Source organism: Berghia stephanieae, chromosome 3, assembly GCF_034508935.2.
Source record: "Berghia stephanieae isolate SIO BIC M18660-M18661 chromosome 3, UCSD_Bste_1.3, whole genome shotgun sequence".
NCBI lineage: Eukaryota > Metazoa > Mollusca > Gastropoda > Nudibranchia > Aeolidiidae > Berghia > Berghia stephanieae.
The window spans coordinates 76,376,202-76,391,201 of record NC_088362.1 but is presented as its reverse complement, the minus strand read 5'-3'; the positions used below and the strand labels follow the sequence as shown (position 1 = coordinate 76,391,201).

General features: G+C 37.4%; 1 protein-coding gene across 3 annotated transcripts in view; it reads right to left on the bottom strand.

Moving 5' to 3' along the window:
* Positions 1 to 15,000, bottom strand: part of LOC144968482 (cytochrome b5 reductase 4-like) — a 128,499-nt gene that overhangs the window by 53,196 nt on the left and 60,303 nt on the right. For all 3 annotated transcript variants that reach the window (XM_078906901.1, XM_078906902.1, XM_078906903.1), the window contains 3 exons: positions 4,713 to 4,800; positions 2,994 to 3,026; positions 872 to 926 (listed from right to left, as the gene is read on the bottom strand). In XM_078906901.1, the coding sequence (XP_078763027.1) occupies positions 872 to 926; positions 2,994 to 3,026; positions 4,713 to 4,800 (176 nt within the window). The remainder of the gene's footprint in view (positions 1 to 871; positions 927 to 2,993; positions 3,027 to 4,712; positions 4,801 to 15,000) is intronic.

The window sequence follows — 15,000 nt, the reverse complement described above, 5'->3', positions numbered from 1 at the left end:
GAATGAAACTGGCTAGCTTTCATTTTTAATTTAAGGAGGGAGACAGATAACAAAAAATATCGGTTAAAATATCCTATTTTGGAGAAAACCAAAATTGTTATAAGGCTGGGCAGTCCTTTGTCCCTAAAATCGACGATTTGCAGTAAATGTTTTCAGACTGAAATGACAACCAAAGAATAAACAAACAAACAAACATACACAAAACTGTCAGAGGAGGTCAGAATGGGGAAATGACTCGATGCGTTTAGGCAAAATACTCATCCAAAACGAGTCGTACCAATACACCATACTTTGTGTAAAATTAAAAGTTTATAATAGCCTGATAGAGGAAATTTAATGAAGAACTAACATCTCATCTGGCCATCTAAAAACAATAACAAAGAGCCGAGTGACGTCAACTTCTTTCATTCTCTATAACTATGTCCCAAGAGCAATCTCATTATGTATCAAGTCTGAGACAACATGAAATTATAGCAAGTCCCGCCCCATTTCGACCAGGCATGGACAACTCCCCCCCCCCCCCCCCCCCCCCCCCCCCCGTCCCCAATCCCCACCCATAGGTTCAAACAAATAAGGCAGCTCTGCCTCAGGCAATGTACAAAAAAAAAATCTGTATATTTTCGCTTTAAAAAAAAAACGAATCCAAATTTGAAGGGAAAAAATATGTGTTAATCCAAAATGCAAAATTTCCACATTTAAATATTATGAATTATCACTTTAAAAATGCCTGGGGATGTTTAAGTGTGGCTCAATTTGGTAACACAGCTACTTCTGAGTAAAATATAAACATTTTCACAGATTTTTACTTTAAAAAGTATGGTTGAAAAATCCGAATTTGGAGGGGAGAAAAATTAAAACTTTTTTTACTCACGTAGGTGAGGGCTGTTCGTCGGGTAAGACAGGAGGAGGAAGGAATGTGGGTGCAGCTGACGAGGGAAAAGATGGAAATTGCATGATTATCATCATCATCATTCTTACAGATTACAATAACAACAGGAATTTTCTCTTCTGTTAAGTTTTTTCCACCCCTCATCAAAACCCACTCAAGATCACCTTGAGCACAGGGCAATGCGACTTACTCAAGGCCATACAACAGAGCAGTCGTGTATCGAGCACATTACCGTCGATATGACATAAAAGTTGTTAGTTTCTATATCATAGAGCAACATTCACTAAATTCAATCGCTGCTTTACAAGAGATCCCGCCATGCTATCAGCAACGCGCGAGATGTAGTGCGAGGTATGATGCCTACAAAGCCAAAGCGCTCTGATCTTACATATTTCTTTTAGATAAAAGACAACGCTGTTGCCGCCTGGCACTCACCCATTTTGAGCTTGAGTATGATGAAAAAAAATGTGATTTAACCCTCTCCTTACCCAACTACAGGAAAATCGTCACCACATTCATTTCAGCCAATTTTTTCTTTTTCTTTTATGTAGTTACATTTATGAGAACTTAATGCTGTGGGGTATTTCATTCTTTGCTGAACAAAATTATGTATAGCATGTACTTATCCCTTTTGTACAGAGTTCAAAATATATCAATTTTTATGCTGAATGGGTATGGCGTTTCTGGGAAAATCTGGAAAGTAGTCGGTAAGGAGAGAGTTAAGGGGGCCTTTGCAAAGAGCTAAACTTGTTTTGTGACACCACGAGCCGGACTCTAACCAGGGACCTACATTTCAGAGGCCGAGTGACAACATGCTGGATATTAACGATTATCGTTGTACTATTGTACCTCGCCGTTGGCAAAAACAACAAGAAACTTGGGTAGAGCTAAAGCATAAAATCTTCAGAGAAGAACCCCCCATGAACAAGTGTTTCAGTCACCTTTTGCACTCTAAAGTGCAGCTATGTGGTCTAGTGGTATGACACTCGCTTTCGGATCGGAAGGTCCTGGGTTCGAGCCTTGCTCGGCGCATAGCTAAGTCCTTGGAAAAGGCTCTTTACTCACATTCTCTCACCGTACTCAGGTGTAAAATAAGTACTTGGTCGTTAACAGCGTTGTCTCTGTCAGAAAAAAATTGTAATATCGCCTAACAGGCGTCATGTCTCGACCTACATGTTAAATGTTGCTGTTGACCAGGGACCCCTTGTAAAGCGCTTTGAGCACATTTAGTGGCTATTGCGCAATTTAAAGCTCAATTATTATTTTTTTTAGAGCTAAAGCAAAAAATCTTCAGAGAAGAAATCCCACACGAATAAGTGTTTCAGTCACCTTTTACACTCAAAAGGGACCACACCTAGGTTATGACTTATAAAATCCTTTCTACTCTTGTATTTTTTCATTGCCAGCTTGAACTCACCACCTCCAGATCAGGATTTTATTCTGACGTATTTTGTGATTGCTCTTATCCACTACGCCATCGACGATGTAATGGCATCGGTTATTTCTTATGCTGTTAGTGGAGATCGTTTTCATTCATCCTTATCCATATCCAATGAGAACATCTCTATCTCTTCCATTTCCCAGAACAGGAAAGAAGTTGGGCATTGAATTGATAATCCAGTAATTTTCCGAGTAGTTTCCCTTCAATAAGTTGCTTCCCTTTGAAATTGTTTGATGAATCGTTTCAGACTGCTACAAATGCCATTATAACGGGATTATTGATTCAGATTTCTTAAATGAAATAAAAACACCCCGAAATGAACATTTCTATAACCATAGCTGAGCCAAAAAAAAAAAAAAATCCCCACAAATTTAGCTCAAATGCAATTACCTTATATGATTTCAGATTAATTGTGAAAAATAGGGGGCATATATAACAAAGTGGAAATCAATTGGCATGAAGTAAAGAACGCTGTCAAAATATTGTGGAATTTCAACAGACAGATGTCATCCTGTTAAAAAAAAAAAGTCGGAGATGTCAAACTCAAAACGGAAATCCGGAATATTCCGGAGATTCCCAAGCATTGCTAGACATATTACAGATAACATCGTTATATCATTGTACCTGCCCCTCCCCCGCTTCTCCCCAGACCCCGGGACTTACCTATTGACATTTTTTTCTTGGTAAATAAAATGGCTGGGGACAGAAGAATAATAAGTGAATTAATTAATCATTGATATAACTGATTATTTCAGACCCAAAATCTCAAAACGGTATTATATCGGGCGTGATTATGATTCTGACGATTAAATTTATAGTCGAGAATATGAAGCTTGAGTTCAGTTGTCTGTCTGGATTTAACGTGATGTATTGATATTTTAAACTTGTTTCCATTATTGGCGGAAGAAGGGTTCTGAATCTGGAAAGTTCCGTGTTTGGTATTTAGTTCTGTTTATGTCTTTCTTTCTTTCTCCTTTTATTAAAAAAAAAAAAAATCTGTTGTATCTATTTTTTGAAAATTATTTAGAGGAGAATAAATTTTGTTTGACAAAGAGTGGGATGCCAAAGTTTCATATTTCTGAATATTTTAGCTTCATATTCACGTTATGACGTACACTTCATCCCGATATAACACTATTATGAGGCGGTGAATCACATTTGGTGCAAGCATGATAACAAAAATCGACATGAGATTATTGGTGGTGTTATGTGTTTCAGTATACTGTCCACCAATTCTGCCTACCAAATTAGCCGTGCGTAACCGACGCACAAGTGTGCGCGTGCTTGTCTCTCTCTCTCTCTCTCTCTCTCTCTCTCTCTCTCTCTCTCTCTCACACACACACACACACACACACACTAACACACATAAACGGGCTGTTCAATCGATCATGTAATATTGAGCCTAATTGACCTTTTCTTTGAATATACTTCTATTGACTATATATAACCAAATGTCTTATAATATGGGCGTTGAACAAGGACTTATACACATTATATGTATATATATATATATATATATATATATATATATATATATATATATATATGTTGTGTGTGTGTGTGTGTGTGTGTGTGTTATAAACGTAGACAAAGTTACTTGGATCCCATTTTTTATAATCATACTAGATGGATTTTTATTTTTTTTATTATTGAAATAAAATAATTTCTTATTTTTTTAAAATTACTAAACGGTTTAACATGGAACAGGGAGGTCCCGATTCTTCAGTTGGTAGAGCACTCCCTCACAAGCAAAGGGGCCGAGATCGATCTTTCCCTCTCTCCAACTTGGACTGGGTAGCTGGGTCTTATACATCTGTCAGAAAGTATTTTGCGATTGACTAGCGTCATATCCAAAGAGTAGCAAGCAATTCCTATAGTCCATTTCACGTAACAGAAACCGAGATAAACTCCAGCTACCTGGGCCAAATGGCTCTGGAGGACTATTTAGCATGGAACACTGACATTGTTCGTTAAATAAAACTTAGATTGGACGTTTCCAAAAGCAAGAACTAAATAAATAAATAAATATGTGAACCCAATATATTAAATTTTGGGGGGCTATCTCGCTTGTCGTTAATATATAACGACAAATACGATGTTGTCAATATTGCTTTTTATTGTTCTAGTCATTATTGTTGTTATTGCATCACTTATTTTCTGTCAATCTTTTGGTTTGTTGATACGTACAATGGTAAAGCGCAACAGAACACATATAATTGTGATTCTTTTTTTCTTTCTTACTTACATAGGCCCTTCACTTCGGCTGGATCGACGAATCCCCTACATCAACTGTGGTTTTACAAGCTCTATCAATTTATTACGTAACATTGCAATTTAATCATTACGTTAAAAAAAAAATAGTTGTCAAATGACAGAACTCACATCGGTGGGGAGCGTTGGGATCGTCCAAAACTAGAGGTCCCACCAGACATTTGGATAACATCGATTCGACGTTCACCCAGCTATGGATCTGGGGAATAAATAAACAAATAAATAACATAAATACATAAATAAATAAATAAATAAATAAAATTTATGTTTGAAGTTAAATAAATCAACAAATAAAAAATAAATATTTATTTAAAGAACCACTAAATAAATGAATAAAACAATAAATAAATATAAAACAATAAGAACATTATTCAACAATACGTCAGCCGACTAAGAGGTGAAACCAAACCGAAATCATTACTGAATAATGACTTTTTTTAAAAATCCTTATTAAATCCTCGTCCTCCTCCTCATCTTGCTCCTCTTCCCCCTCCTCATCTTCATTTTCATCATAATCATCATCAATGTCATCATCCTCATTATCACCATCATCATCACCACCATCATCACCCAATGACGCCAGGGACAATCCCCGTCATTTCCTGCCGACGTCACAGCCAGCTGGCGAAATCCCACGTGCCACATGCCCAGCGGTAACTACAGTAGATGGGTACTTAATGGCTTTCCTGCTAATGTACCAGGGCACGTAAGTCCATTATTATAATAAATCGTTGCTTTTTATTACAATTGTCGGGCTAAGTGGGAAATAATCGCACCGTGCAAGAATGGGGATAAAATGAGTAGACAAATAGATAGATAGACAGACATATATATATATATATATATATATATATATATATATATATATATTATATATATATATATATATATATATAGATGACGACGACGACGACGATGATGATGATGATGATGATGGCGATGATAATGATTTTGATAATGACAGAAATAAGCCATAACCCGCCGACAACTAATAACTTCGCTAATTTTTTAGTTAAAGAATTCCACAAAAGCGATGTTCATTTTAAAATAGAGAAGAAAGAAAAAACAACGTTAAGATAGGGTTTAGATAGATTTAGATTCAACACAAGGATGTAGATAGTGAGCCAAGATAAGAGATTCTCTTGTGTAAAGCATTTTTTAAATAATATATTTAATGAGGACTTTATGTTATTTTATAAATCCAACGATTAGCATTTTTAAATTGAATACGAGGATCAAACTGGAAAATATTAGAGGCCTCTCTCTCTCTCTCTCTCTCTCTCTCTCTCTCTCTCTCTCTCTCTCTCTCTCTCAAACGCTCTAATTATGGGCAAATCTTATATTTTCTAGTTCTCGGGGTAATAGTCGATGGTACTGCACATTGATCTTTGACAACAACGGATTTTAACAGACACTTCAGCTTAAGGCCAACCGCTATATATCAAGGTACAAGCAAATGTATAAGACCTTAAAAGACTACGACGACAACGACGACGGACGACGACGACGACGACAACAACAACGACGACGACGGCAACAACAACAACAACGACGACGAGACAACAACAACAACGACGACGAGACAACAACAACAACGATGACGACGACAACAACAACAACAACGACGACGACAATAACAACAACAAACCCCACAAAAACAAAACAAAACAAAAAAAAACACCAAAAAGCAAACAAACGTATTAACTATTTTGCTTTAGTTACGAAACAACATATTATGCAATAATTTAATAAAGCTTGTTGAAATGGCGAATTTGGTACAAGAACACCTATTTTCTGGACTTCTGAGATTTATAAAGTCCTGCTAAGGACAAATTAGAAACTAAGTTATGGGCTGCCTGAAGAATGGGGTAGTAAAAATAACTAACGAAAAAGTGAAAATGGAAAGGCTTCGAAGCCTTTACATTGCAGACAAACCAGTGACTTATATTATAGGAAATTATATAAACTCGTACTTTTCAGCTGAGGCAATTATTTCCCCCAGCGACAAAAACCATTTGCTGTCCCACGCAAACGTCCCAGGGCAGAGACCAGGTCCTTTTCTCGTTTTGTCACTATTATAATATTTTTCACAACAGAGACAAGGCTGTCACCGCCAGATACTCATTTTCCAACTGCGTACGTAAGAGAATGTGAGTGAAGAGCCTTTCCCAATGAAGGACACCACTTTGCGTCACCCCACAGCGGGACTCGAACGAGGCAGTTAGAAGTCAGAAGTCGTGCGTGTACCATAGCAAAAGACCTCACGGCGCACGAAGGCGATCATCAATTCGAAGTCTTATTTTGATGCTACTGCTGTGATTAAGACAGCTTAAACAAAACAAAATATCCTCAAATGCTGTTACATAATCAAATTAATTTTAAATCAATTATCATCAATTCGAAGTCTTATTTTGATGCTACTGCTGTGATTAAGACAGCTTAAACAAAACAAAATATCCTCAAATGCTGTTACATAATCAAATTAATTTTAAATCAATTACAACAATACTCAGTGCGGATGTACTCTGGGAAAACCCATATTTAAACATTTGGCCAGAAAACTCGTCATTCAAATTCGATCGATTTAAATGACCTTCATTTTGACAAAAACTCTCAAACCTGGGAAATAGCGCAGTTCCATGTTTGAAAGTTTTGCTAAGATGAGGATCATTTAAATAGATCGATATTTAATTTGAAGGATGATTTTCTGGCCAAATTTTTAAATATAGGTTTTTCCAGAGTACGACAGAGTGGTCGGAAGTTCGAGTTAATAATTCGATTCTGTTATGTATGTGTGTGTGGGTGTGTGTGTGTGTGCGCGCGCGCGCGCGAGCGTGTCTGTCTGTGTGCGCACTCTCGGATAAGTACGTGATTAATCATAATTGCCCGGTTGTTGTTGGATTGTGTATTGTTTGGTTTATATTGTGTAATAGAGATACCGTTTTTTAAAATGGATTTTCTATAATTATTTGCGTTTCTTTTTATTACAGAAAAAGAAAAGGAGAAAAAAAGAAGAAAGAAGTAATTCATTGATATCGTTGCTTTTGTTGTGTTGCTGCTTTAGTTTTGTGGTTCTAAACTCTGATGAGTTGTGTTTTGAGTTTGTTATGTTAGGCGGATTATTCTTAATAATCGTTTCTAATGATATTATTGTTTTGTTGAGAGTTATGCACATCTGGTTTAGCGACTATTGTCATTGTTAATGTTTTGCTGTTGTTGTCATCGTTACTATATTTGTTATTGTAATTGTAGCAGCAGCAGCAACAACAGCAGTAACAACAACACCACCAGCAGCAGCAGCAGCAGCAGCAGCAGCAGCAGTAGTAGTAGTAGTAGTAGTAGTAGTAGTAGTAGTAGTAGTAGTAGTAGTAGTAGTAGTAGTAGTAGTAGTAGTAGTAGTAGTAGTAGTAGGAGTAGTAGAAATACAAATAACGAACCCAACGGGAAGGGAACAAATAAATATAAATTATGACCATTCATAATGCACGTTTCCATGGATGCACCACGTTGAAGGCGCTTCACAATGCTTCACAAATTTTCCCCCAGTAGGCTGTGTGGAACTCATATTCAATTTTATACAATACAAGTCACCTGTTAGGCCTCCTTTTTTGTACGAGCACACTGTCGCACAAGACATAGACGAGGCCCATATGTTTGAAAACAGTCAGTACCCTCAACACACTAGGTTCGGTGTGGCTAACAGATAAATCAGACGAGTGTGCTAGTTTGAGGAAAGAAGGGAATAAGAGTGTTTTACCAGTAAGTCTAGTATGAACATCATCAGTCCTAAAAGACGCTGTTACAAGACCTCCGCCGAAAGACAAATTAAATCACGACAGAGGCGAACTTTCCATATTTGAGTTTTTTTTAAAATAACAAATTTTAAAAAGTCACTGCAAAACTTCGCCTGAAAACGGTATTTATGTCGGGTAAAACCCGACGCATAGAATCGAATGTTTAGCTTAAGATATAAACGTAGAGTTTAGATAAATGCCTTGGTATAGGATAGTAAGTTTTGATTCTTAAGCCTCAAACAACGAAAAAATCAATTGTAAATCTTATTAAATAATTTGATTATTTCAACATAATACCAGATCGACGTAGTGGTTCAGAATTGTAATAGCGCCACACTGTTGTCATTTCTCGTCCTACATAATAAGTGTTGCTGTTAGCTTGGGACACATCGTAAAGCGCTTTAAACGCGTTTAATTTAGAGGATATTTAATTTGGCTATACAAAGGCCCACGTTTCGCACTTTTAAAAAAAGTATCTTTAAGTCGTGGGCACTTAGAAGCCTCTCTTAGTGTCCGAGAAATCATCCGCTATTATCAAATAGAGTGGGTCTGGGATTATAGCGGCCTACGGCTATGTGACAGACTGATGCTTCTAACTGTGGTCAAATAAATTGAGAGTAATCCATCCAGATTCTACAACGTGCTGTGGCTGCCGATGCCCATCTTGGTGTGGTCAATACAAGGGTGATGAAAGAAGTCAAAGGATCGAAGGACCGATTGAATGGGATTAACAGGATGGAAAAATGATTGAAAGTTGGATGAAATGAGTAAATGAAAGGGGGGGGGGGGGGGGGGGAGGTTCAAAAAGTCTTTAGTGTGGATATGAAGGAATCGGAATAGCACTTTATAACATTTACTTCTCTATACAGCCAACCTGCAAAGACATTTCTGGCACCTCCTTTGTTCTTAAAAAAGCCATTGAGAGATAGAATATGACCCTTGTCATGGAAACGACGTCCTTTGAGTGACAAGGAAAGAGACGGAAGTCTGTTGAAGCTAAGTCTAATGAATACCCTAGGTGTTGCAGGATTTCAAAGCTGTCTGGACAGCTTGGTGTGCTCTATACTCTCGGGGCGTTTATCAATAAGTAGGAGGACCACGCTACAGAGTTTTCCACGACTATTTCTAATCCATTCCGATTACAATTTTTTTTTGGTCAGCAAGCCCAACAGCAGTCTACCTTGATTGTGTCTCCATTTTCCTGATGCCGCCATAATCCCAGAGACATGACACGGAGGATCGTTTCAATGGAACCTGCACTGATTTGAGTTATATTTGAATGCTGTTTAAAAGCTATTCGTTTGTCTTGCAGATCCAGTTTCTTCACGAAGTAAACATTTTGTTCAATTCCTACAAATGAGAGGCGTCATTAGTAATCTTCATCCATCACCAAAACCAGTCAAACAGTCAAAAACTTGTATTTTTGTTTTTGTTTGCTTGTTTGTTTTGTTTTTATTATACAAAATATGTCATTGTATTACAACAAGGAAGTTTGTCACAATAAACATTTGAGATCACCTAAAAGTAGCATACAGACACAAGCACATGAACCCACATGGATTATATATAGAGGTTTACTAAACGTTCGAAACAAAAAACTATAACAGGACGCAACAGAGAGATGATTTACAAGGACAATAAATATCAACTCCCGAAACTAATATATATTGTTTCCCTCTTAGCGAAGGACTCCGGCCAGGGTCAGGACAAAGCCAACTTACAACCTCATTCAAATACAAAGACAGAAAGCAACCTGGAAGAGGGATTATAAAGGGATAGTAGAAGACACAGCAAGTTACTTCAATGCCAACAAAGCTCTCTGCTAACACATACACAAACACATGAACATATGCAATCAAGTGCACTTTTACATAGCACACTCATAAAAAAACAACCAACTACACCTTTTTTAAAAAATTAAACAAAGTGACCTCATAATCCCCCCCCCCCCCCCGGACACACATACACACAATTTAAAAAATCAGAAATAGAAAAATTAAAAGTAATTAAAAATAATTTTTTAAAAAAAACCCCACTAATCCAAGTAACTACGGAAACAGTCATTATCTGATACCCCTGCGACTGGCCATGAGATAACCAACGTAGAACCCCGGAGGCGCAGACGAGACAAGGGTTGATCGGAGATCGATACCTTCAGACTGGGAGGACTCGTGTCACTTGGTTACACTCAGGCACTAGTTGATAGTCGATTACACACAGAAGCAACAATCACGATAAAATATTCTTCTGATTAAAGGTAGGCTCGAAGTCATATTATACTCATTTACATTATGACAAAGGCTTCTCTTTCAAATCACGTTTCACACCGTTTACATCAATCTAACCCCCAACCCCATCCCAAAAAACACCCCAAAAAAAAAAAACCAAACCCCAAACAAACAAACAGAAAAAAAAAACAAACAAAAACCGCCTCCCTCGTCATACCGACAATCCACTGCATTTAATCCGTTTACTGCCGCAGTGTGGGAAAACTCGTGCTATTTAAACACTCGACCAGAAAACTCGTCCTTCAAATATCGATCGATTTAAATGACCCTAAAATACTTTCAAACCTGGAACCTCGCAAGGTTCATCATTTACCCATAGAAATATTTAAGCCTTGCGAAATATAATCTAGGTCAAAATTGTCCTTATAATATTATAGGGACAGAATCGCGACAAACGCATTCCCCTTTCTGGAATACATCTTTTTATTATGGCACCATGTATCTTCTTTTCCAGTTCGTATTGCTGTACAGGTAAGCATAACTTGATATCTTTGAAGGACTTTTTGGGGGGGTTGGATTTGTGTATGAAAAACACTGTTTCAATGAGTTTTTTTTCTTTTCTTATCTTTTTTTTTTTTGTGTGGGTCAGTCGTTGTATTCTCTTGCGTTTTTTTCAAACCAAAAGATTGAAAGTGAATACAATTTCATGAATGCTTAATCATCGGTTACCAATATAGTAAAAACTGACGACCGCCACGACGACAATGATGATGACGATGATGATGATGATGATGATGATGATGATGATGATGATGATGATGTTGATGACGAGGAGGAGTGTGAGGAGGAGTGGGTAGGGGCGGGGGGGGGGGGGGGGGAGGAGGAGAAGAAGGAGAGACGAGGGAGGGTGGTGGTGGTGGTGGCGGTGGTGGTGGTGAAGGTAGTGGTGATGTTGACGAGACAACAAAAAAATAAAACAACGCCATTAAACAAACCGTCATCGACAACCAAAAATCCCCAACTAATCGCCAAGTATTTCCCACCTTTATTACCATTTAACCGGATCAATAACTTTCGCCTGGCTTAGCCATCATTAAGTTGCCAGATATTGATGGCATGCCTTAAGTAAAATACACACCAGTTCTGTCCGCCAGATCAATCGTACCAACACACAAAACTGTGTATAACCTTGTTTGTTTGTTTTTAAGGGTTTTACGGCACTTGCAACACATTTAGGTTATATAAGCGCCAGTAAAAAGGAAGAAAGTGGGATAGTAAAAAGTTCTAGAATTACAATTAAAGCAACCAAGAAAAAGTAAGACCGAGGGGAACTGAGAACAAATAGGGATCAGATGTAGATTCCAAGAGCATACCACCAATGTACTTAGTTTGAGATCACCTATAAGTCTCATCCGGACACAAGCACAAAATCCAACAAAGAAGAATACACTCAAATGCTTACATTATACATTTAAAATAACAAAAATAATAATACATAACAGAGAGATGATTTACAAGGAAATAAATCATCTCCCAAAACAATAACCATGCATTTGACAATTTCCCTCCCAGCTAGGACTCTGGTCAGGGCCAGGACAAAACCAAGTAATCTCATTCCGAGACAAAGACAGAAAGCATGCTAGAAAAAAGATATAGGGGGATAGAAGACACAGTATGTACCTCCCTGCCCACTATGGGAGGTCAGGAACCCCACCCATGTGTATAACCTTAACCGTTTACAGTTTGATTGGGGGAGCTAATCACCCATGCTGGATGTCTTTAAAAAAAACAATGACAAAGAGCAGAATGATGCCAACTTCATTCAATGTTCTTTGTATTTAAGGGTTTTACGGCACTTGCAACACATTAAGGTCATATCAGCGCCAGTAAAAAGGAAGAAAAGGGGATAGTAAAAAGTTCTAGAATTACATTTAAAGCATCCAAGAACAAGGCAGACAAAGGGGAATTGGTTCAAATAGGGAACAAATGTAGATTCCAAGAGCAAACTATCAGTGTACTTAGTTTGAGATCACCGAAAGTCTCATCCAGACACAAGCACAGGTCCCTACTAAGAGGAATACACTCAAATGTTTACAAATCATATATAATACAAAAACAAAACATAATACAGTGCATTAAAAAAACAGAGAGATGATTTACAAGGAAAAAAAATACCATCTCCCAGAACAAACAATACATTTGACTGTTTCTCTCCCAGCCACGGTATCAGGCCAGGGCCAGGACAAAACCAAGTAATCTCAATACAAAACAAGGCCAGAAAGCATGTTGGAAAACAGACATAGGGGGATAGAAGACAGCATGTACCTCCCTGCCCACTATGGGAGGTCAGGAACCCCACCCAGTCATTCATTCTATAAACAGCAGCAAAGTGATAGTGCTAGTATGAGAACTGAACCTGACAATTTTCTGTCAACAAAATGAACGATCAACACAATCCTAAAAAGACGTCATCTTCGAGAAAGGGTTGACCAAGAATGACTTGGAAATAATCAATATTACAAATAGAACGGGGAAAAGGAATGACATTTCAATAAAGCGAAAATTCAGACGGGAAGAATGAAGTAAAATTTTTTAGACCAAGTAAACTTCATAACAAAAGGTCCAAGGATAGTGATACAAATAAACACACACACACACACACAGAGAAGAGAGAGAGAGAGAGAGAGAGAGAGAGAGAGAGAGAGAGAGAGACAGAGACAGAGAGAGAGAGAGAGAGAGAGAGAGAACCCACTTAATTTCCGCTTTCTAGAAACATCTAGCGCAATTATTTGCTCAGGCCATTCGCTATATATATATATATATATATATATATTATATATATATATATATATATATATATATATATATATATATATATATATATATATATATATATATATATTTATATTACGTCTTTGTGTGAAACAGATGCGCCCAAATAAGACTGCCGTCTTATGAGATGAATCATCGGTTGATGAAGATGTTTTTGTTTGTTTTTAAGGGTTTTACGGCGCTTGCAACACATTTAGGTTATATCAGCGCCAGTTGATGAAGAGAAATAAAGAGTAGGAAAAAGTAGTAGTGCTGAATTGTCCAAGTCTAGATCCGTGCCTTTCAACCTTTACTGGAATCGTAAACACTTTCAACCTTTACTGGACTCGTAAACACTTTCAACCTTTACTGGAATCGTAAACACTTTCAACCTTTACTGGAATCGTAAACACTTTCAACCTTTACTGGAATCGTAAACACTTTCAACCTTTACTGGACTCGTAAACACTTTCAACCTTTACTGGAATCGTAAACACTTTCAACCTTTACTGGACTCGTAAACACTTTCAACCTTTACTGGAATCGTAAACACTTTCAACCTTTACTGGACTCGTAAACACTTTCAACCTTTACTGGAATCGTAAACACTTTCAACCTTTACTGGACTCGTAAACACTTTCAACCTTTACTGGAATCGTAAACACTTTCAACCTTTACTGGAATTGTAAACACTTTCAACCTTTACTGGAATTGTAAACACTTTCAACCTTTACTTAAAAGCTGTGCACCCCAGTGGTCACAATACACTGACAATTAGGCTACATTCATCGATCCTAAATAGCTCACAAGACACCAGCAAAACATAATCGTTCAACTAAGAATACAACACATACCGCTCAACAGCCATTTAAGCAAAATTACAAAAGACAAGTCGTTCCCTTCCCGCTCCTTGTTATGTCAACACCCCAATGAAACAGTAACACACCACTTGCTTGAATGTCAACCTTTTGAAAACCTGAGATGCACATTCCTCCAACCAAATCCAAGCATCAGTATTACACTTCGCGAAGTCCCAGGTTTGAGAGTCTTTGCCAAGATGAGTTGTCATTTAAATCGATCGATATTTGAAGGACGTTTTCTGGCCAAATTTTTAAATATGGGTTTTTCCTGAGTACGACAGAGAATACACCCGGTTGAAAAGCACTGGTCCAGATTAACACTTCCCTTCTTTAAATTTAACAATGGTCATTGGAAGGCACACGCCATCACAATAAGTGTTTTTGATCCTAGTCCGAGCCAAAAACCTTTTAAAATTCAAAAACTAAATTCCCTGAATCCTTAAAACTTTGGTTGACTTACTATGAATAATTTTTTTAAATGTGAGAATGGTTGGTCAAACCATTAAAGGGAAACATCATTCGATAAAACTTTCAAAAAGAATATGAAAACTCGCCTCAAAATCAAAATAGTAACTCGACTATTTCATTTTATCACAAAGGGAAAAAAAAGTAGCACATCAAAACTGTTCAAAACTGTCCAGTCTCAGAGCGTATTGATCCATGTTCTGTTTTCGGTTGACACAGTTATTTTTTCTTCTGTGATCGG